General features: G+C 40.5%; 1 protein-coding gene across 1 annotated transcript in view; it reads right to left on the reverse strand.

Annotated features, from left to right (window-relative positions):
• Window positions 1-320: 320 nt before the first annotated feature.
• cxxc5a (CXXC finger protein 5a) overlaps window positions 321-25,485 on the reverse strand; it is a 32,038-nt gene continuing 6,873 nt past the window's right edge. Inside the window, exons 2-3 of the mRNA XM_063011645.1 lie at window positions 18,964-20,070; window positions 321-677 (exon numbers count right to left, since the gene is read on the reverse strand). Coding sequence (XP_062867715.1) covers window positions 633-677; window positions 18,964-19,827 — 909 coding nt within the window. The 5' untranslated portion in view covers window positions 19,828-20,070 and the 3' untranslated portion in view covers window positions 321-632. The remainder of the gene's footprint in view (window positions 678-18,963; window positions 20,071-25,485) is intronic.

The following is a 25,485-nucleotide window of genomic DNA, read 5'->3' on the forward strand; positions in this document are numbered from 1 at the left end:
GCAAGGTCTCGACATATATTTGTTCTTTCATTTCATTTAAGAAACTGGATTTTTACATCACGAATAGTTCCTCTGTTTAATGACAAACATTGATCATTTAAACCAAGCTGTAAATTTCAATCAGACTTAAAAAAAAGAGAGAACAATGAAGAACAACTGTGCTAAATTACAATAGTGCTTGCCATGAGCCACTGGTTTTAAAATATAGCTGTAAAATTTACATTCTCTACACATGTACTGTATCTTTCCACACATGAACAACATTAACACCAAACACAGAAATTGTCTTGATTGTCCACACTGTTATTTCTGTTTGGCAATGAACTGTTCCATGTATAAGCATGAGAAAAAATCTGCTGGAAAAAGGACAAAAAAGTACCAAAATGGAAACATATAAAAGGGAATGAAAGTTGCAATTTTTTTTCTTTCTGTTGAATTTTTGGTTCAAGGAATAAGTAGGTGCATCCATTATTTTATTATTTGTGTAGTGTTTCTGCTTTGTTGGGTATGTCCATGAGTTGTTTTCTTTTTTCCATTGTGGTTTAGCCAGTGTTGGTGCTAGAGTCAGTCCAAGCAAAGGTTGGCATTGCACTTGATGGCAGAGCTTTGGGTGGAGGGCAGAGGTCACGGCCTTACTGGAACCACCGGAACGCGGCTCCCGAGGGCAGCATTACCTTCTTAGAGAAGAAGGAGACAGAAGGGAGGAAGAGAGAAAATAATATGAGTTGATGTTTTATGTTGACATAATTATATGACATATAGAAGCAGTGATTCTGTCATTTATCTTAATTATTTCCCCACATTCCCCATTGGTTAGGGGACACATTGGTGCACTCTTAGTGCAGGTCCCAAGCCCAGATAAATAGGAGGTTGTGTAAAAACTACAGAAGTTGTGGACAAATGATCCCCTGTGGTGACCCACAGTAGTATTTTTATACTGGAAGATATGTAGCCCAATAGTTTTCATCAAATTATTGGGAGGGTAAACACATCATCAGATAGCTAGAAGTAGCATTTGTGTCAAATCATCGGGGGGGGGGGGGGGGGGGGGCGACCAATGACATCAATGAGTGAGAATCAAGCTATAAACAAACTTTATTTCTTCATTTTTTAAGTTTGTACCATTTTATTGCTTACTGTAAGTTGAATCAGAGAATGTTCTATCCCTGAATGTTACAGTCACTGTCATATCATGTCATTAGTTCAGTTTTCTGCCATTTCTTACAGATGATTTTTTTGGGGGAAATAAACAGCCTGTTATAATACAAAAATGGCCTAATCTATTGTGTCTGGTCCCCTTAAAGACCATTTGGCTCCCATCCCCCAGCCACGGGCCACGGTCCTAGCTCCACCTGAAACCTGATATAGCACATTTATTATTTAGTCACCACGTAGTCACGACGAGCTATCGCACCGCTACTCGCACTCATCACACTCCCTCTCTTTATCAGCGTCTCTTTGTCTCATCCTCACTTTCTCACCACTGCCGCCTTGTTTATCTACGTCTGCATTTCAGGCTTAGGCTGACCGGGTGCACGGTCAACTATTTGCAGGCGGTACTTACGCTCTTGGGGGGGGGGGGGGGAAGGAAGGGGGATGACCAATATGTCTTGGCTTTGTACTAATAAATATAACACTTGGTAAAGGTGAAGTATTCAGTACAGAGTCTATGTAGATGCATTACTGTGTATTAAGGCTGTATATAGGTGCAGTTTTGAATGGTTGGTGTAGCAGGACTGTCTCTATATGTAGTATTGTGTATTGAATGGGTGTATGGGGTAGTGGGTGGCACTACTAGGTGTAAGTATACTATTGTGCATTAAGGCTATATGTAGGTGTAGCATTGAGTACTGAGGTTGTGGTGAGACTAAGTGCAGTACTGCATTTTAAGGGTGCATTTAGGTACAGTATTAAGTCTTGAGGCTGTAGTTGGAGGAGTATTTGATATCAAGGCTGTATAAACTGTAGGTGTATAAGTATTAACTTCTGAAACTGTGTATAGGTGCAGTATTTAGTCTTGAGGCTGTAGTTAGAGGAGTATTCGATATCAAGGCTGTATATAGGTAAAGTATTGAGTTCTGAGACTGTGTATAGGTGCAGTATTTAGTCTTGAGGCTGTAGTAGGACTGTGTTAGAGGAGTATTCGATATCAAGGCTGTATATATATGAAGTATTAAGTTCTGAGACTGTGTATAGGTGCAGTATTTAGTATTGATGCTGTAGTAGGACTGTGTATAGGTGCAGTATTTAGTCTTGAGGATGTAGTAGGACTGTGTTAGAGCAGCATTCGATATCAAGGCTGTATATAGGTGAAGTATTGAGCTCTGAGACTGTGTATAGGTACAGTATTTAGTCTTGAGACTGTAGTAAAACTGTGTTAGAGCAGTATTCGATATCAAGGCTGTATATAGGTAAAGTATTGAGTTCTGAGACTCTATCCTAAGACTATGGCTGTCGCAGGACTGTGTGGGGCAGTTGTAGCCTAGTGGTTAAAGTACTGAACTCGTAATGGAAAGGTCACTGGTTCAAGCCCCACCACTGCCAGGTTGTCACTGTTGGGCCCTTAAGCAAGATCTTTAACCCTCAATTGCTTAGACAGTATATTGTCACAGGACTGTAAGTGGCTTTGGATAAAAGCGTCTGCTAAATGCAGAAAATGTAAATGTCACTGTGTAAGTTCACTTTAATGTGTTAAGGCTGTGTCTAGGTGCTGTGTTGAGTACTGAGGCTGTAGCAGGACTGTGTCCAAGTGCAGTATTGGATATTAAAGCTGTTTATAGGTGAGGTATTAAGTTCTGAGGCTGTGGTGAGACAGTGTCTAGGTGCAATATAGTGAGGCTTTGCGTATTTGGAGGTGTATGTGTGCAATATTGAGTTCTGAGGCTGCGGCTGGACTGTGTGTAGGCGCAGTATTGGGTATTAAGGCTATATATAGGTGCAGTATTGAGTCCTGCGGCGGCGTCCGGACTGTGTGTAGGTGCAATAGTTAGTACTGAGACTAGGGCAGGGCTGTGTGTATTGAGGCATGGCTGTGGAGATGAGCTGTCGCCTCCCTCCCAAAGGCAACACTACTGCGGCAGAGAATCTCACACATTCACCAACACTGCCCCGAGCCAGGAGGAGCTCACATGTCTCCTCTTGCGTGCGCGCACACACACACACACACACATGGAGAGGCAGACTCATGCTAGCCCACACAACTCACTCACAGTCAGAATAACCCACATTCACAAATTGATGCAGCATACACACTAGCAGTACACATTTAAGTCTTAAGTCGCCTGAATATTCAGCGGATCCAAATTACAAGTTATTTAGCCAGTTTACTAAAATTCTCACAGCAAAAAATACTTTATATAAAAATGATATAAAAATTAATACCACAGTCTACCATGCTTCCTTTGTCAACACAGGACATAAAAATAAAGAAACCTCAGGTGTTTTAGCATTACAACTCACTCACTTTCTTAACCACTTATCCAATTAGGATCTCGGGGGGTGGTGCTGGAGCCCATCCCAGCTTTTCAATGGGCGCAAGGCACACAATAACACCCTGGACGGGACACCAGTCCATCGCAGACACACATACACACACCCATTCGCCTATAGGGCAATTCAGTGTCTCCAATTAACCTGACTGCATGTTTTTGGACTGTGGGAGGAAACCGGAGCGCCCGGAGGAAACCCACACAGACACTGGGAGAACATGCAAACTCCACACATAATGGACCTGGACCGCCCAGTCTGGGGATCGAACCCAGGACCTTCTTGCTGTGACGTGACAGTGCTACCCACCAAGCCACTGTGCCACCCAGAGGGTAAACTGTTTTTAAAAAATCATTATTTTGTCATATATTAATCTAAATAGATAAATATAACATGTCTTTATATCTACAGGGTGGGCCATTTATATGGATACACCTAAAAAAATGGGAATGGTTGGTGATATTAACTTCCTGTTTGTGGCACATTAGTATATGGGAGGGGGAAAACTTTTCAAGATGGGTGGTGACCATGGCGGCCATTTTGAAGTCGGCCATTTTGGATCCAACTTTAGTTTTTTCAATGGGAAGAGGGTCATGTGACACATCAAACTTATTGAGAATTTCACAAGAAAAACAATGGTGTGCTTGGTTTTAACGTAACTTTATTCTTTCATGAGTTATTTACAAGTTTCTGACCACTTATAAAATGTGTTTAAAGTGCTGCCCATTGTGTTGGATTGTCAATGCAACCCTCTTCTCCCACTCTTCACACACTGATAGCAACACCGCAGAAGAAATGCTAGCACAGGCTTCCAGTATCCGTAGTTTCAGGTGCTGCACATCTCGTATCTTCACAGCATAGACAATTGCCTTCAGATGACCCCAAAGATAAAAGTCTAAGGGGGTCAGATCGGGAGACCTTGGGGGCCATTCAACTGGCCCACGACGACCAATCCACTTTCCAGGAAACTGTTCATCTAGGAATGCTCGGACCTGACACCCATAATGTGGTGGTGCACCATCTTGCTGGAAAAACTCAGGGAACGTGCCAGCTTCAGTGCATAAAGAGGGAAACACATCATCATGTAGCAATTTCAAATATCCGGTGGCCTTGAGGTTTCCATTGATGAAGAATGGCCCCACTATCTTTGTACCCCATATACCACACCATACCATCAATTTTTGTGTTCCAACAGTCTTGGAGGGATCTATCCAATGTGGGTTAGTATCAGACCAATAGCGGTGGTTTTGTTTGTTAACTTCACCATTCACATAAAAGTTTGCCTCATCACTGAACAAAATGTTCTGTGTAAACTGAGGGTCCTGTTCCAATTTTTGTTTTGCCCATTCTGCAAATTCGGTGCGCCGATCTGGGTCATCCTCGTTGAGATGCTGCAGCAGCTGGAGTTTGTAAGGGTGCCATTTGTGAGTAGCTAATATCCGCCGAAGGGATGTTCGACTGATGCCACTCTCCAGTGACATGCGGCGAGTGCTACACTGTGGGCTCTTGCTGAATGAAGCTAGGACAGCCACTGATGTTTCTTCATTAGTGACAGTTTTCATGCGTCCACATTTTGGCAAATCCAACACTGAACCAGTTTCACGAAACTTGGCAAGCAGTTTGCTAACTGTAGCATGGGAGATGGGTGGTCTCGTAGGGTGTCTTGCATTGAAATCTGCTGCAATGACCCGGGTACTGCGTTCACCAGACATCAACACAATTTCTATCCGCTCCTCACGTGTTAACCTCTGCGACATGTCAATGGCTGTAAACAAAGAGAAGCTTGTAAATAACTCATTAAAGAATAAAGTTACGTTAAAACCAAGCACACCATTGTTTTTCTTGTGAAATTCTCAATAAGTTTGATGTGTCACATGACCCTCTTCCCATTGAAAAAACTAAAGTTGGATCCAAAATGGCCGACTTCAAAATGGCCGCCATGGTCACCACCCATCTTGAAAAGTTTTCCCCCTCCCATATACTAATGTGCCACAAACAGGAAGTTAATATCACCAACCATTCCCATTTTATTTAGGTGTATCCATATAAATGGCCCACCCTGTATAACCTTTAAAATGTACATGCTGCACAACAGGACAGCCCCAAACATATTACAACAATTACTATTAACTCTTTATTTTTTTCATTACTATTTTTGTCTTTAAAGATCAAGCAGCGAAAGCTTGCTCAGGTTGATTTGGTTTGGCATGTCAGGTGGTATGATGGCAGTGAAGGATCTGCATTTTCACCAGTAAAATCTTTCTAAATTTGCAGTGAAGACACTTTAAAGATTAGTTTTACTGTTAGAGACAGTTTGGACTCAGTTTCATTAATTATGATGTAGTATGACATCACAATGTATACTTAAGTTATTCTGGTTTGAAAGTCTCCAAAATCTTCAAAATCCATTCACAACATGCCCAATGATTAAAAATCTTAGGTATAATTCACTAAATAAAATAACATGAAAATCTCAAACACAAAAGATGTATTTACACACAGCTAAGATATGTTTTCCATCACTTTCATCATTCATATTATTTGTTTGTGCGTGTTAGTTTCTGAATGGTATTTTGATTATTTTGTTAGGATTTTAGAAAAGGTTTTTTACTGAAAGGTTTTACTATCCATTGCTTCATAAAAGTATTTTGGCATGTCAATCATGAACACATGACGTGCAGAGGTGCAAAGAAAGTACAGGTCAGAAGGCATCCTGGTCAGGGTCACAGTGATTTCGGTTTCCACAGAATCACTGGGCCCATTGCAGTTACACACACCACACAGGACACCAATCTATCATGGGGCCTTGGCCACCATCCCCACTCAGACGCAGCCAATCGTGTCTGTATGGAAATGCCTGACCAGCCAATAGCAACGCTGGGGGTTCAAATCCTGGTTGCCAGCGCTGGTGCGCCACCCAAGCACTTTATATATAGAGAATATAAACCCTCAAAACAGAAAATATATAAAATCCAGTTTTGTCTGTCTTAATGGCAATCAGATACATTTTGTAATATTTTGATAGATTAAAAAAATTAAAAACTATGTTTTCCATAATATTCTATGTTATTTAAATGATTATTATATAAAAAAATGTATATACATTTATTTATGGCAGATTTAAGTAGCAGAATATGGATGAAGGCAGCAAAACATGCTAGTGCTGTTAGAGTTTTTGTTAGTGCTGAATAAACACTGTATTTACACACCACCTCTGCTTTAAAAAATTGATTATCTTGTTTAAAGATAAATGTATTCCTTTTTTAAGGCAATGAAACATATCAATACATGGGATAGATTATAGGGATATTATGGGATAGCACACAGCAAAATGCATATTATTTCCATTTTAATAAGATTTAGTAATATATCTCTATGACATCCTGCAGCAGGATCACTGGATGACAGGACATCAGAATCTAGAATTAATCATTAACTCTTTTGGTGAAGAATGTATTTGATTACGATTATGCTCAGATTATGATGTTTTAGGGCAAAAGTTTGGTTTCTAATTTACATTTTAGTTACCCTCAGCACTTTTTCCACAAAAAATATTGGTTCTCAGTGAATTATCTGTAAGCCAATTCCTCAAATCAAAACAATTTGGAGACAGGTAAACTGTTACAGAAACAGGAGAAACATTAAGATATTACAGCAAGTCAACATCTCAGGACTTTGCTAAATCAGTCTGGGAAAAAAGTATAAATACAGTGGCAGAAATAAAATATTCTACATTTATTTATGTTGGATTAATGACATTTAAAAAGATTTCATTCATTCAGTGAGTAACAATTATGGTGTAGCTAAACGAGCTTCAAAGACATTAGTGATACTGAAGGTACAAGAGAATCCAACAGTCACTCAGAAAGAAAAAACTGTAGGATGACCAGAAAGCAGCATGAACAACCATTAATAAGCAAATAATTGCACATTCTGTTCATCCACTTCATGCAAAACTCCCCAAACTATATTTATTACAGTATTTAAGACAGTTACTCATGAAATGAAGGGCTCGAAGGTCACACACATTCAACAGTCGTTTCTGTCCTTGTCCTACACAGACTAATATTGCTCTGGATTCCCTGAATCTTTTCACAATATTATGTCCTGTAGATTTTGAAAGATTTGAGTTATTTACAATCCTGTTTGGCACAAAGTGGTGAACCGTGACCCATCTTTGCTTGCAGTCTTTTGGTGCACCCAGTTATGATCCCCTTACCTGTCACTAATTCACCTGCTTATTGTGGAATGTTTCAAAACAGTGTAACTTAAATATCACTTATTTTATTTTTTTTGAGTTTGACAAAGCCCTTGGCTGTCTAAGCTTACAAAAGTGTTTTTGAGTAAATGGGCACACATTTTTATAAACACACACTATAGCTTCCCATATCAGTGTAGGCTGTTAAACGGTAGCTGGCGGGGGCAACTTTGTATTAATGTTCATTGTTTTTTAATAGTATGCCCAACAATTTCATTTCATGATGGATGTTCACATACTTTTTTATCATTAAGTCATTTAGTCACAGAAAGACAATGACAAAAATTATATCCCAGGACAGTAATCAAACACTGTTGCATATGGCCAATTTAATGCTTGGCAATTAAAGTAATTAGGGGTGCTTTATAAACCACATTAACGTTGTTAATATAATACCTATACATAAGTAATAGTAATACACTTAACAAAAAATGCTATGTGCTAAAGGAGCATTTGCGTGAAAAGTCTTACTCACAGGTAAATGAAAACATGTTTAGTCTGCATATAAAGAAGGCCGGACACTGATCAGATATGCATATCTGATCTCTTTCTTCCTTTTTATCAAGTGTGCCACCTGTTCTTGAAATTGGTGTGAATGAAAGGTTATGAAGGTGTAGCTACCTCTTATAACACACCTTAAAAAACAGGTCCACCATTGTGCTGAGTATTCCTTACACATCACGCTCCTAATGTCTTCATGGTGACCTTTGAACCAGCAGAAACTTTAGAAGTCAGCATAAAAATGCCTCGTCCTCTCACAGGACGCTAACTCACCACTGAAGCCCCGTGACCCATAATCTTTGACCCATGGCTTGTAAAAATAGCCGAGCCTGTCACATGGTCCTGCGGCGGTAGCAGATGCTTTCCAACTTACCGACCCTCAGAGGCCCAACCTTCAGCTGCAGCATTTTGATCTTTGTTTGTTGGTTTAACTATGAATATAAGAGAGGAGCTCCACCTGCTGAGAACCACTTTCTAACCCCCTCACCCCCAAACATAAATGCATGTTCATGCTAAACACTTTCAGCTCTGAGAGAGCAGAGTGGCAGTGGTTTTGCCATTCTTACATTTGAAAAGTGGAAATATGCTATTAAAGATCATTTGTCAATAGACATTATACTAAGCTTTAAAGACAAGGCTAGGAGCGTACCTAAATAATTCTCACAAATGTAAACACACACAATCAGATATATATTAAGTTTCAAATACAAAAGAGTGTGAACAGTAGGATAAGTATGGTTTGGGTAAAAAATTTTATGGTTTGGGTAAGCAGTGGGATAAGTGTGTGAATAAAGACTGGATTAAACATTGGTAGAGGTGGGAGGTAAGTTGTGCATATGTATAAGCAATTAAGTGTTGGGTTAAGCGATGGGATAAATAAGTAAATATGTATCAGTAAGTGTGAAGGTAAGTAACTGAGTAAAGGTTTGGATACGTGTTAGGGACAATTGTTTGGGTGAGCAGTGGGATAAGTGTGTGAATAAGGACTGGATTAGTGTTGGGGTAAACATTGGAAAGAGTGGAAGGTAAGTAGCGGTATATGCGTATGAATAAGCAATGAATGAAGTGTTAAAGCAATTAAAGAAGTGTTGACGCAATGGATTAGTGTTGGGGTAAGCAGTGAAATCTGTGTACGATTAGGCAATGAAGTGTTGGGTTAAGTGTTGGGATAAGTAAGTAAATACGTATCAGTAAGTGTGAAAGTAATTAACTGAGTAAAGGTTTGAATACGTGTTAGCGTAAGGAAGAACTCTGGGGAAATTGTTTGGGTGAGCAGTGGGATCAGTGTGTGAATAAGAGTGGGATTAGTGTTGAGGTTAGTGGTAAGCATTGACAAGTGTGGAAGGTAAACAATGGTATATACAGTGTATCACAAAAGTGAGTACACCCCTCACATTTCTGCAGATATTTAAGTATATCTTTTCATGGGACAACACTGACAAAATGACACTTTGACACAATGAAAAGTAGTCTGTGTGCAGCTTATATAACAGTGTAAATTTATTCTTCCCTCAAAAAAACTCAATATACAGCCATTAATGTCTAAACCACCGGCAACAAAAGTGAGTACACCCCTAAGAGACTACACCCCTAAATGTCCAAATTGAGCACTGCTTGTCATTTTCCCTCCAAAATGTCATGTGACTCGTTAGTGTTACTAGGTCTCAGGTGTGCATAGGAAGCAGGTGTGTTCAATTTAGTAGTACAGCTCTCACACTCTCTCATACTGGTCACTGAAAGTTCCAACATGGCACCTCATGGCAAAGAACTCTCTGAGGATCTTAAAAGACGAATTGTTGCGCTACATGAAGATGGCCAAGGCTACAAGAAGATTGCCAACACCCTGAAACTGAGCTGCAGCACAGTGGCCAAGATCATCCAGCGTTTTAAAAGAGCAGGGTCCACTCAGAACAGACCTCGCATTGGTCGTCCAAAGAAGCTGAGTGCACGTGCTCAGCGTCACATCCAACTGCTGTCTTTGAAAGATAGGCGCAGGAGTGCTGTCAGCATTGCTGCAGAGATTGAAAAGGTGGGGGGTCAGCCTGTCAGTGCTCAGACCATACGCCGCACACTACATCAAATTGGTCTGCATGGCTGTCACCCCAGAAGGAAGCCTCTTCTGAAGTCTCTACACAAGAAAGCCCGCAAACAGTTTGCTGAAGACATGTCAACAAAGGACATGGATTACTGGAACCATGTCCTATGGTCTGATGAGACCAAGATTAATTTGTTTGGTTCAGATGGTCTCAAGCATGTGTGGCGGCAATCAGGTGAGGAGTACAAAGATAAGTGTGTCATGCCTACAGTCAAGCATGGTGGTGGGAATGCCATGGTCTGGGGCTGCATGAGTGCAGCAGGTGTTGGGGAGTTACATTTCATTGAGGGACACATGAACTCCAATATGTACTGTGAAATACTGAAGCAGAGCATGATCCCCTCCCTCCGGAAACTGGGTCGCAGGGCAGTGTTCCAGCATGATAATGACCCCAAACACACCTCTAAGACGACCACTGCTTTATTGAAGAGGCTGAGGGTAAAGGTGATGGACTGGCCAAGCATGTCTCCAGACCTAAACCCAATAGAACATCTTTGGGGCATCCTCAAGCGGAAGGTGGAGGAGCGCAAAGTCTCGAATATCCGCCAGCTCCGTGATGTCGTCATGGAGGAGTGGAAAAGCATTCCAGTGGCAACCTGTGAAGCTCTGGTAAACTCCATGCCCAGGAGAGTTAAGGCAGCTCTGGGAAATAATGGTGGCCACACAAAATATTGACACTTCAGGAACTTTCACTAAGGGGTGTACTCACTTTTGTTGCCGGTGGTTTAGACATTAATGGCTGTATATTGAGTTATTTTGAGGGAAGAATAAATTTACACTGTTATATAAGCTGCACACAGACTACTTTTCATTGTGTCAAAGTGTCATTTTGTCAGTGTTGTCCCATGAAAAGATATACTTAAATATCTGCAGAAATGTGAGGGGTGTACTCACTTTTGTGATACACTGTATATATTTACTGTATATATGAATAAGCAATGAAAGAATTGTTGGTGTTATGGATTACTGTTGGCGTAGGCAGTAGGATGAGTGTGTCATTAAGCATTGGATTATTGTTGGGTAAGCAGTGGAATATGCGTAACATTAAGTAATGAAGTGTTGGGTTAAGTGTTGGGATAAGTAAGTTAATACAAATCAGTAAGTGTGAAAGTAATTAACTGAGTAAAAGTTTAAATACGTGTTAGCGTAAGGAAGAACTCTGGGGAAATTGTTTGGGTGAGCAGTGGGATCAGTGTGAAGTAGTTTAGGAAAATTGTTTGGGTGAGCAGTGGGATAAGTGTTTGAATAAGGATGGGATTAGTGTTGAGGTTAGTGGTAAGCATTGAGAAGAGTGGAAGGTAAACAATGAAGGAATTGTTGGTGTTATGGATTAGTGTTGGGGTAAGCAGTGGAATATGTGTATGATTAAGCAATGAAGTGTTGGATAAGTGTTGGGATAAGTGAGTAATTACCTATGCGTATGTGTTAAGGTAATCAGCTGAGTAAGTGTTAAGGTAAGTAAAATTCTGGGAAAGTTGTTTGGCTATTTGGTGGGATAAGTGCTGGGAAATTGAGTATCCAGCATTATGGCCAGTTGTTTTTCCTTCCGTGCTTCTCTTATTGCTGTTCAAACTAAGTGATCCCAAAATAACTCCAGACACATCAGAGGTGTGAGATGGTGCTCTGGACACCCCCTCCCTCAGCCACCACCACACCACCATCCGCCGCCCTCTCTTTTTACCTCTCTATCTCTCTTACACACGCTTTGTGTCTGTCTCTCGCCCTCAGTGTTTTTATAGGCCTGACTTGGGCAACAGAAATGCACTGTAAAATCTGCAGACCCTGCAAATACTGCACCACACACACACACACACACACACACACACACACACACACACACACACACACACACACACCTACTCAAACACGACTGCCACTATACACGTGGCACAGATGTTTATAAGCATAAACAAACATACTTTATAAATGCAGTCGGGTGTAGATACTGACGTTGCAAATAAACAAGAATGTTTTCATGGACAAAATATTAATTGTCTGTTCTAACCTGGTCAGGCTGGCAGTGAGTTCGATTCACTGGGCGAAAGAAGACTATTTAAAAAACTTAAATGGAAAAAGCTACAGAACCGTAGCAAAAGACCTCCAGCATCCGTGGCAGTGCTACTGGTTTAGTAATCTGCAAGTGTAAAGTTTATGGAACCACAAATCATCTACAGCCAGGTGCGTCACACAAGATTTTCCAATGTGCTCTCAGATCAATAACAGAGGTAACTGAAAAGCCAACAGCCAGTCTAAAAGAGTTGCAGGATGACCAGAAAACAGCAGGGACAACAGTTATACGCAGATAACAATAAGTGAAATCTGTAATCATCTCTGTTTCTACATGTCTTGTGTAAAAGAAGCTCATAGATACATCTAAAATTTAGACAAAGGTACTTGGCAATCATTCATGTTTTGTGTATGATCCCAAAAAGAATCCATACCCAGTGTAAATATAGAGGTGGGAGCATCATAATATGGAGCTGATTCTAATAAACGGTACTAAACCATTTCATTTCTTTAAAGAAAACACAAAAGTAAGAAAATAATTATTCTTATTGGTTGAAATACAAAACAACAAACCAAAACATAAAGCCAAATGAACTATGGACTGGTTTAAAAACAGTGTTAAAATAGTAGTGTGTGATGTTCTGGTATAAATGTATCAGCAGCAGTGTTTTTGAAAGGATTTTAAATAACGTTTAAACTTACTGGCCTCTTTATTAGGAACGCTTACCCTGTGCATCTTATAAAATGCTGCGTGAGTTTCCTCCGGGTGCTCCGGTTTCCTCCCACAGTCCAATAACATGCAAGTGGAGATACAAAATTGTCCATGACTGTGTTTAATATAACCTTGTGAACTGATGAATCTTGTGTAATGAGTAACTACTGTTTCTGTCATGAATGTAACCAAAGAGTGTAAAACATGACATTAAAATCCTAATAAACAAACAATAAAACAATAATATGTTAGTTAAATGACCTCCTTAATAACATGGGTTACCATAATGTTATGTTTTTTGAAACATTTTTTGTTTATAGAGGTCATACAAGTACCCACTACCCCTGAAATTGTCTAGTGATTATGACCTTTCTCATGTTATTCATTAAAACAGATCAAAACAAAGCTTTCTGTGGTACTCTATACTGAAATATCAGCTGTAGGTAAATTATATATTTTTTATATGTTAATATTTCAGATGCTTTATAGCTCAGATGCAAAATGTCTTTTACTAACTTTTTAAAAATTGTGTAAATTTTTTCTTCTTTGGCCCTCTTATAATATCACAATGAAACAGATGTAACACCACAGACAAAAGGTGGTTTATAATACAGTTCAGGCATTTTCGTAGAGACATATGTAAATGAACATTTTCTGTTTGTTTGTTTGTTTGTTTATTAGGATTTTATCGTCATGTTTTACACTTTGGTTACATTCATGACAGGAACAGTAGTTACTCATTACACAAGATTCATCAGTTCACAAGGTTATATTAAACACAGTCCTGGACAATTTAGTAGCTCCAATTCACCTCACTTGCATGTTTTTGGACTGTGGGAGGAAACCCACACAGACACGGGGAGAACATGCAAACTCCACACAGAAAGGACCCGGACCACCCCACCCGGGGATCGAACCCAGGACCTTCTTGCTGTGAGTGCCACCCACCGAGCCACCGTGCCGCCCCAAATGAACATTTTCACAAAGTCCAACTATGTAAATGTATCACAATGTATGAATGTGAAGCTCCATGGATTGGCTGCTCTAAATCGCCCCTAGGGGTTAGTGAATGACGAGTGAGCGAGTGGATGTTGCCCTGCACCTAGCGCTACAAGTTGGCGCCAGGCCCACTGCAACCCTGACCAGGATGAAGAGGTTAAAATTGAATGAATTAATTATACAATTCATATTTGCTTAGCAATACTAAGTTTTGCAAGACAATCGGTAGCGCATCTTATCGAATCACACCTGCTGTAGCTGTACAACTAAATAATAAGATCACTTTAACAGGTTTGACGTTTTTGATCATCTGTGAGAAATCCTAAAATTACTATAAGCAGATCGGCACAAACACTTTATACCTGTTCATGCACTTCATAGAGTAACGTAGCTCAAATGCCTCTGTCACCTGTTTTACAAAAGGCTTGTAGAGGGAGTTTAATTACTGTAATGTAAGATGGCACTCCGAGCAATTACACATCATGACCTCGCCTGACTCCACACACACCGGCTGGCCCTGTAAGCACCGGTTTGGATTCCCGTTCCCACTATGTGCAATATTGCAGCTGTTAGAGAAAATAAATATGATAGTACTACAATGTGTATTTGGATTACACAGAGGTGCCATCCAGTTCACTATGATTGATCATAAGTACTGCTGCTGAGTATTTCCCCCAACCCACATTAGATTTGTTTCCTCTATTCAAGATGAATTGCTGCTCTCTTCCTTATGTTTGTGAGTGTAAATGAATAATTATTTAATGACAATTGTAGGGCTGCTGCGATTGGTCCACCTAGTCGATGACGTCGATGCTAAAAATGTGTCGACGTCAATATTTTAAGCCGATGCATCGTTTTTAAAACTATGCTTATAAATGGTCCTTTTTAATTTCTACAATGTTTCCATTCATATAAGCATTCATATGATTGACCTAAGTCGTATTTGGTCCAGTCACTGGTTGGCGGCATTAAGCGCAGTCTTAAAAAATGCCGTCTGCAGCAGAGTCAGAGGCCGATAGTAGAGAGCTTTCAAAGAGAAGCTAAGTTTCCCAAGACCCAAATCATCACAAGTTTGGGAATACTTAAAACTGGCACAAAACAAAAAGGTGGTTTGTACACTGTGCAAAGCTTTGATGGTACCACAGCAGCACTAGCACGATGTTGCACGTCTATTTAGTTTCATTACGCTTTTTAATCGCGGGGATCTTGGAATACCGTATTCCTCAGCGAGTTCAGTTAGGGCACATTTTTACTTCTATATTGTTTCATTATGCTTCTTAATCGCAGAGATCTTGGATGACCGTATTCCTTAGCGAGTTCAGTTAGGGCGCATGAGATGCGTCAAAACTTTTACTTCTATATTGTTTCATTATGCTTCTTAATCGCAGAGATCTTGGATGACCGTATTCCTTAGTGAGTTCACTTTGCTTTGTGTACGGAATGCCATAAACACATGTTGCACTTTGTTTAATATGGAGCACTTGAGAATTTGATAATATGGACATAAACCCTGTTTACATTTAGTTTTGTGCCATTATATGATATACAGTTAGTTGTTAAAATAAAAGCAGCTTAAATTACATTCTAAATTAAATTTTTTGGAAAAATTAATCATTCAGATTAATCAACTAATCGATAAAATAGTCTATAGATTAATCGATAGAAAAATCGATTAGTGGCAGCCCTAGATAATTGGTAGTCAAAAAAATGTGGGAAGGGGGCTGTGTATCTCCTTTCTTAAGATACAGTACAGATGTATGATATAACAATAAGAAAAGACGTTTTTTTTTTAATGTATGAGTGTACCATCATACACTATATGGACAAAAATAACAGGACACCTCTTATTTCAGCCACAGCAATTGTTAACAAATGTAATAAATCAATCATATAAATGAACTATATGCTTTAAACTTTGCAACAACAGTTTAAGAAAGGCATTTTCCTATTCCAGCATGACTGTGCCCCCGTGCACAAAGCAAGCTCCATATCTAAGCTCTAGATCCCAGGTTCAAATCTCAGCTGTGATACTGGCCAGTTGGGCGTCTGCACGGACATGATTGGCTAATGTCCAAAACAAGAGAAGGGGGGTGGGTGACTGAAACAGTCTAGCCATTGGGAAGTGCACTTGTCAGTGCGCTATCAGTGCCTGTCCCCAGCCTAAATAAAAATAGGAGGCTTGCATCAGCAAGGGCATCCAGTGTAAAAACTGTGCCAAGTCTGGTATGCAGACCAGATCTGCAGTGGCGACCCTTTAATTCGGGAGCATTCAAAAAAAGGTGATATTTCCCAAGCTTTCTGAGCTACACATTTAAAAGAACAGCACTTAACATAATTAAATATGCTGCCATTTAAATTGCCTTGGGTTAGTATTGCAACAATTGTATCACAGTCCCAAAACAGGTGCTTGGATTGTGTTCGACTGGCTAATTATGTCTTCACCATTAGAATAAATGTAATGTCCATCTAAATAAACATGTAAATTCAAATGTAAATGTAAATAAGTTAATCAAATAAGAACAAAATAAGAAGGTTGTAGAAGTCACTATGGATTTTTTTTATTTTAAATGCTTGGTTATATCAGTGATCAGACCCTCTCCAGGGAGTCATTATTTTATCAGGATCCTGCAAGTACGTCTCTGCTTGTGACGGCAACCCTCGTGACAAAAATAAGGAAGCTGATGCATATTTAAACGTCTCTGTTTTTGTGGCAGGCGAAATTTAATATGTATACTTATATATACATTTATAGTGGCTTTATTGAATACAAAAAAATCCACCTGCATTTAAAATAGCCAACATGCAGCTTGAGTTAAACCACAGAGATAAAGAGCTAGAGAGGAAATCATTTATAATCAATTATAATATGCTCTTTAAATCAGGTGTATATTATGTTGTGCTGGTATATCCCACCACAGCGCTGTACTGTTACTAATTAGCAGATATTAAGCAAACATGGAAGTGACCCATACAACATGTGACTGTTGAGAAGCATTACAAAGTGCTAAATTTATGAAGCATAATATAGCTTACGTTCTGCATGAGTGTGTACAGTCTACACTGTACAGTATTAACATTATAATTCCACTTAAACCTGTACCCATACAGAGTAATGCTTATTAGCATGGGAAATGTGTTAAAACTGATTCATTTAAATAGTCTTTATTACACTATTTATTTAGTAGAGTGCACAGGTGGCACAGCGGTGAAACACACAAGCCTGTTGACGCTGAGATCCGGGGTTTGAATCTCAGTGGTGCTATCGGCCAGAGGGCGTCTATATATGATCTATGATCTGCTACTTTATGCAAAGACATTCTTTAGATTGTTTAATAATATGTGAAATCCCTAAATTACTTGCAGTTGTGCACTGAAAAACAAATCTTAAACTTGCACAGCAGCATCACCAGTTTTAGATGTTTTTTTTAAAATAAAGAAGTATTTATTTTTTACATGCCAAATACACTTCCTGGAAGTAACGCATTTGGCATTACTGATCAGCCTGACAGGATGGTGGTGACATCTTTTCTAATTTCACTTGGTGTCGTCAAGTCAATCCATGGTTCTAGAAGAGTTTTGGAACCTTACAGACTAGTTGTAGTTAATAGGGCTGGTTTTAACTAGTCATATTAGTCCAGATCTTTTGTCCTAGAGGGTTTTAAACACTTACAGAATTCTAGCTGGTTAGGCTGGTTGTACCCAAGCAGTGCTGTTGGCTAATATTAGCCAAATCAATTCACTTCCTAGCTAGCTACCCTGCTTGCTAACATTCAAAAACAAGTCATCTGATGAGCTACAACACAGACAAATGTAACATTATTATATTATATTAGTTAACTTGTTTTTACACAGTTAATTGTCTCACTAGTAAAACAGCTAGCTTATTAGCAACATAAGTTAGCTGCTGAGCTAAAGCACAGACACACACAAACAGTTTACCAGTTTACAACTGGTCATTTTATGGATTTTGTATTTGCACTGCTTTCTGATGGAATCAAACATCTCTGATCTACGGTCAGCCAAATTTGATTTCTTTTAATTTAATAATCACATAACTTGTTATAGTTTGTTTTATTCGAAAGATACTGCATTAAAACGTATGCATTGAACTTTTGAGCTTAATTGACCCATGTGTTTTAACTTAAATTTAAAAAATAAGGTTAATTCACCCATGTTTCAAGTCATTTCACATTGCATTTTAAATTAGAAGGTAGTGTGACAAGTTAACAACAAAATGATTAGCATTAGCCCAACCTTTCTTATGGTGTTAGAATGTTTAAATCAATAACTGTCGGTTTTCAGTATTTCATGCAGACAAACTGACTGAACATTACAGAAGGTTTGGCGGTGCATTAGGTCAGATGAACATTAATGTAAGGTAATCCAGATGACCGTCCAACAACCAGATGTACCATGCCATACACCAATGTTCGCTCAAAACTGCTCTTCCTTTCATACTACAATCTACAACTCATTACACTCATTGCCACATATCATGTCATACACATGTCATTCACACACATCACACCCTTAAACCTGAGCCTCCCTACAACCAAGGCTAACCTGAGACTAGTCTAAAGCTTTTTAAGCATGCAGCACCAACAAAGCAGACAGTATGGAGAGTGACATGAGGTGTAGTAGGTGGATTGATTTGTTCAGTCCCTATGGTACAAGTCTATTCATCGATTCATGCCCCTTATTCCTGACAACTGTCCCCTTAAAGCCTCATCTGGCACCTCTGTGACCCCAGCAGCTAGACCTGTTTTGTACAAAGGGGTGCATCATTGCCCCAGTGATGCGACTGCATTTGCACCAGGCAGAAGATTATTAACTGATAATAAAGACTACATAGAACCTTTGTCATAGAACCTAGATCTTTGGAGTGCTCTTTTTTTGGCATCTTACCTCCAGTGCAGCAGAGGGTTTCTTCTTAAGCTCTTCACACTTGCGAAACTTGCAGATCTGGTGACCTGTTTTGCGGTTGCGACAGCTACTGCACTGCTCGCAGTTGATTCTGCGTCGACACGGTGCACACATACCACAACGTTTGCGCTTCTTCTTACCGGCGTTGATGGCGGAGGCCAGCTCATTGTGCGCCGGGTACTCCGCCAGGCCGGCCATGTGCAGGGCACTGTCAGCGAGAAATACACCAGCAGGCGTCATAATAAAAAGGCCCGCTGGATTAAAGGGAAAGCCACCTCCAACACCATACGGGAAGTCCGTGTGGCTTCCAACAGCATCACCCGATGATGCACCCTCAATGTCAGCCACTGCTTCCGTACCTGCTCCACCCACTCCCATAGCTGCGGCCATTCCCGCCGGAAGCAACATGTGCTCCATGCCCGCTCGCTTAAGCAGCGCTGCGGCCTGGGCAAAGTGCAACAGGCCGTTGTGTCCTTCCAGCGCCTGCTCCAGGGTCCGATCCACTTTGGCAGGCACTAATGCAGAAGCCGTGGATGATGAACGCTGTTGCTGCGGTTGTTGTTGCTGCTGCTGCTGCTGTTGTTGTTGTTTGTGCTGGCCAGACTGGACTTTGTTTTTGACCTGGCTGTTATGGCTCAGTCTGTTGGTGTTTTGTGGGCATGCAGCAGTGTACTGGGAAAGCGCTCGAGACCTTTTTAAGCTCTTGCTAAGAGGTTCACTGATAATGCCGCTGAGATTGCGCCGCTCGATGACTGGACTGTTCTCCCTGCAACTGTCCAGCTCCCGCTCTTTGTCCTTGTCCTGCGCCTCGGGTGTCCGGCTGCCCTCCGGCCGTCGGCCAGACATGGTCCAGCCCCAGGATATGTGTGTGTATGTATGTATGTGTATGTGGGTTAGGGATAGGGTTGGGGAGGGGGTAGGGGGGCTGGTAACGTTGAAACCAGGCAGTACTCTATGTCCAATTGAAACTCAGGTGAAGGAGGAGCTTCTTATTTCACTGATAGGGTGGCCAGCCAGTGGAAGGCAGGCCCCAGTGCCCCAAAGCTGCTCTAGACGTCAGCGGTCATCTTCCCACCTGCAAGTGGTAAACTACAAGAAAGAAAAATAGTGTTAGAGATGGAAAAAGGAAAGAGAGATTTTAAATAGATGCATTTTAGTAGCACAAGAATATGCCAGGGAAGGCAGTAGAATGGTAAAACCCCTGATGGGTCTAATTTGTTGTTGCTACAAAGATTACATGACGGCTACCACCTCCTTTTAAAATGCAGCTCAAGCAACGTCATTAGACAGATCAATGTGCTTGGAGGCTTGCTAGTGTCTCTTTTATTAATAGGTAAGATGGGAAGGCTTTAGCTTTTCCCCATGTAGCATAGCCAATCATGCAATTTTGGACTCCCGGCCACAGATGATTATAACATTGTTAGTAATCAAGCTTGTTGTTGTTTGTAATCAAGCTTGGAATCAATCTTTCAGTGGGCAAATGCTTTTCTACTGCAAACACTTAACAAGTCACCTACCCACGTCTCCGACAGGTCAATTCACTGAGCGTTCCACCCAATTTTTATTCTCGTGGAAGACCCTTGACAATTACAGTATATTTAGGTTTACACATAATTATACACATCCATATATTACTTCACTTTCATTTTAACACAATGTAACAACCAGCCATAAAAACAAATATATATATACGTATATACATATATATATATACTGATCAGCCATAATATTAAAACCACCTCCTGGTTTCTACACTCACTGTCCATTTTATCAGCTCCACTTACCATATACTACCTGTCTGTAGTCCATCTATTTCTCTAAATACTTTTTTAGCCTGCTTTCACCCTGTTCTTTAATGGTCAGGACCACCACAGAGCAGGTATTATTTAGGTGGTGGATGATCTCAGCACTGCAGTGACACTGACATGGTGGTGGTGTGTTAGTGTGTGTTGTGCTGGTATGAGTGGATCAGACACAGCAGCGCTGCTGGAGTTTTTAAATACCGTGTCCACTCACTGTCCACTCTATTAGACACTCCTACTTAGTTGGTCCACCTTGTAGATGTAAAGTCAGAGACGATCGCTCATCTGTTGCTGCTGTTTGAGTTGGTCATCTTCTAGATCTTCATCAGTGGTCACAGGATGCTGCCCACAGTCCTGTTTTTGGTTGGTGGACTATTCTTAGTCCAGCAGTGACAGTGTGCATTGCTGTGTCTTATTCACTCATACCAGCACAACACCCACCACCCAAAAAATACCTGATCTGTAGTGGTACTGTGGGGGTCCTGACCATTGAAGAACAGGGTGAGCAGGTATGTATGTAGAGAAACAGATGGACTACAGTCAGTAATTGTAGAACTACAAAGTGCTTCTATATGGTAAGTGGAGCTGATAAAATGGACAGTGAGTGTAGAAACAAGGAGGTGGTTTTAATGTTACGGCTGATCGGTGTAGATTCTATGTGTATTTTAAATGTTTAGAGAAAAGACTCAGGCTACATACGTTTAATTACACCTCTGTGGTCATGAACTTTTATTTACACCTTATTTGTACTGTAATGTAATTTCCTTTTTGTTAAGTCCTTCTATTGTATGTGTTACATTCCACCAAGGTATTAATCTCCACCTCTATTAAGACTTTCTATGTTGTCTACCACTGAACAACTTGCCAGTTAACCCAACAGTTGTCATAGAGACATACACAAGTAGGCGGTCAATCCTTTAACCAAACTAGCTACCTGCAGATATTTTTACCTGCAAGCAGGAAATCTGAAGCGATGAAAGAAAGTGGTACAGCACAATAGCTATCTTTAACTGGATAAAAAAAGAATTAAAAAACAAGCACATGCCGATATACAACGAGCACGAACGTGCACACGAACACACACACATCCTTGCTAAGGAAATGACCAGGCCTGGCCTTATAAGGGAGACAAAGGGAAGGGGAGGGAGGGCTTGCGGCGGCGGCGGTGATGGTGGTGGGGTGTCTACGCAGCGTGTGGAAATTGGAAGGCCAGAATTAGTGGGAGGTAAAGCTTCAAAGGCAAAAACGCAGCCCCCGCATTCTCCCCAGCTCAGGGGTCTGTGGCGCCAGTGGACCACAGCCAGTCCCTCTTTCTGTTTTGCTCTCTCTCTCTCTCTCTCTCTCTCGTTCCGTTTCTGACCAGTGGACCACGCTATGCCAGGCAGCTTTGCCTCCTGCTTGCCAAGCTGGCCCTATCACACACGGATCTCGCAAGCTCTGTGGCTCTACCCCATCAACACGTTTCTTATCTGTTCAACTTGCTACGTCTGCCAATGCCTTCATTTGGGCACTCAAACTTTACAAAAATCACGTCTTATTTAGACCTCGCTCGCTCTTCATGGACAGTCTTGGGGTTGCTTTTGATTCTGAATTCCAATCTGGCACAGTTTACATTTGTTCCACACGTCTGGATGTCTCATGGAGCCAATGGTTGGTCGTGCACCATCGGCGACTAACCATCCACCCCAGCACACATTTACCACCATCTAGAATGTGTCTGTTATTTGGGTCAGTCGTTAAATTAAACTTAGAATCCTGGCACTTTGTTAATAGAGCATTAAATAAGCTTGAGGTTGGGCACAAATAGCTAAAAGTGAAAGTAATATGCTAGTTCTCAGTTTTTCTGTCTATACCACTAGACCAACATAAGCCTTATACATAAGTATTAACTGGGCTAATTCACTAAGTGCCCGGGTATAGTCCAGACTCTGCAACTAACATAAATGCAGAAAAACATGGTATGGTCAGATGTATTTCAAGATCCTTCAAAAAGAGGTCTGACAAAAGTTAGAAGCTGATGATGACACAGTTCACAGTCAAGAAAGCTTTATATCCCAATGGGCTTAGAAGCTGCCGTGCAAGAAAGGTGACTCGGCTCCTGTTTTTCCTTTGTCTTTGTGATTAGCGACAGAACTTCAGTTGAGCTTTTTGGTACCAACCTAGGAGCAGGGTCTGTCTTGCGTGGCAGTGTCGATCATATTTTAGCCACTTCTAATTTATGGCAGACCTGTTTTTAGTATTTCTTGAATTATATCTGACTTACCAATCAAATTTCCAGCCAGCATAATTGGTCTGACCCTTGCAAAGAGGCCACTGTTCCAAGTACTTGTATTATGAATGGAGACAAACTAGCCCTATATTACATAGGCACAGAGAAGACACTATCTTCATAATCATATTTAAAAGGAAATGGGGGGTCATGCTTCAGATTACTTTTTATATGCTCATTCTCAGTTTGAAGGCTGCAACACTTTTCAAAAAAGTTGGGACAGGGGCCTTATTTTGTAATGGTTTGAGAACTTGTACTGGACCTTTGACTTAAATCGGACACTTCGCAATGCTTTACAGATTTAATAGGAGAGATGAGACAGGTCCAGGACTGCAGACAAGCTAGTCTAGCACATGCAAAATGTTGTTTGGCATTGTCTTGCTAAAATATGATGGGACTTTGCATTGGGAACAACAGGGTTGTCCATATTCCTCTTTCTTTTACTAAACACATTAATTGAAACATTTAGCTGAAATTAAATATTGGGTTTGCTAACACTTGTCAGTTGCTGGAATAACACAACGCTGTGTAATGGTCTGCTCCAGAGACTTCAAACTGTCAAATTATACCAGTTCTGCACAAAACTATATTCTAAAAAATAAACACAGAAAATGATAAGTACATAAACATGATATTCTGTTGTCATTTCCACAAGAAGCAAACAGCACAGCAGTCACTTCACCTGCACTAGCAGTTTGTTGTTCCCTATTCACACATATTCTTTAGAAGGTAGTCTGGAACATGGCCGTAATATCCTAATAGTAATCCTGATTTCTCCTGATTCTTTTAATTTGCTCACAAAAAGTTAGAGACATTTTTACAAACAAACCAAGAACTGAATTTTTATTGTTTAGCAGTTATTTACTTATTATTAATTGACCCTAGTCTGGAGGGCTACATGGATCACTGAGGCGAGGTTCACTACAGACAGTTGTTATCATACCTGTGAAGTTTTGCATAACGTGGCAACAGAAGCATGCAGAGACCTAAGTCTCCATTGGTTAAGCAACACCCACATGATACCAAAATTGAGTTTTCCAGGCCCTCCAGCCTACGTATTTACAATTCTATCTTTCTCAGACAATTCTGTAGACAAACCTGATGCCTATGCAGACTTCACAAAAAGTCAAGACCATTGCTATTGCACAGCTGGAGACTATGGCAGGTCACGCCTCACTAATAAAGTGCAAGGTGAAGCCCCACACCTGCAAGAATTGAAAACAAACCCAATTGTAGGATGCTTGACCATGGCTGGGCACTGATGTTGGTCAAGAAAATCTCAACTGATGTTCCAGTTCATTCTAAAGCTGTTCAGTGGGCTAAGGTCAGGACTCCAAACTTTTCTTCATATCTTTATAGACTTTGCTTTTTAGACAAAGGCACAGTAATGCTGGAACAGGAAAGGACCATCCATGAACTGTCCCTGCAAAGTTAGAAACATATATTTTTTATATAATTTATTTATTACACCTGTAACCAAATGTTCTGGCTGCAACACGTGAATTCAGTAATTAGAAAGGGTGTCCCAATACTTTTGTCCATCAAGCTTATGTTTTTTAGAAGAAAAATAGCTTTAGCTTTGAAGTCGACTCTTTTTAATGCCTGTGAATGGGGAACTCCCAACCAATTGTTTGTCCAACCAACTCAAGGACAGCAACTTAATTACTTAATATATTATTATATGGTTGCATGTAGCACTAGTAGCTCTAGTTTGGGTAAGTCCCTTTCCTGTTGTAGCCTTTGTGCACATAGTAAGGTCCATAAAAACATGGTTTGATGTGAAGAAGCTCCAGTGACCAGTCCTGACCTCAACCTCACAGCACCTATTTGGTATAAACTGGAACATCATCTACAAGCTTGGCCTATTTGTCCAACACAAATGCCTGATCTTACAAATGCTCTTTTCAATCTTATGAATGAGCACATACTCCCCACAGACCCACACCTGAAATACTTTGTGAAGACTGTTATAAGGGATCAGTGTTTATCCATATTGATAGAAACGATTTTGAAATGGGATGTACAACAAGCTCATGGTCAGGTGTTAACATAGGTTGGTCCATATGTGTGTGTGTGTGGTGGGACACAGCAGCATAGGTCCTGGAGTCCTGGGTTTAATCCTCTCTGCTGGTTATTGTCTGTGAGGAGCATGGCATGTTCTCCCTGCATCTGTGTGGCTGTGTTCAATGTTCAAAAAGTGGACTGGCACCTTAAACTGGATGTGTATATGGTGCCCTGCGAGGGATTGGTATTCTGTCGCGAATACCTTTCAGCCATGACCCCGGTTGTTATGTAGAGCTGGACCATGACCCAGAATAAAACATTTAGTGACGTTAAATGAATAAAAAATCTATTAAGTGCTTTGATCTAATTGAATATTTTGACCCTTTAAAATTCCTTAATGAGCAAGTGTGGCCAGACAATTGATGTCTC

The sequence above is a fragment of the Trichomycterus rosablanca genome, chromosome 16, assembly GCF_030014385.1.
Source record: "Trichomycterus rosablanca isolate fTriRos1 chromosome 16, fTriRos1.hap1, whole genome shotgun sequence".
Classification (NCBI taxonomy): domain Eukaryota; kingdom Metazoa; phylum Chordata; class Actinopteri; order Siluriformes; family Trichomycteridae; genus Trichomycterus; species Trichomycterus rosablanca.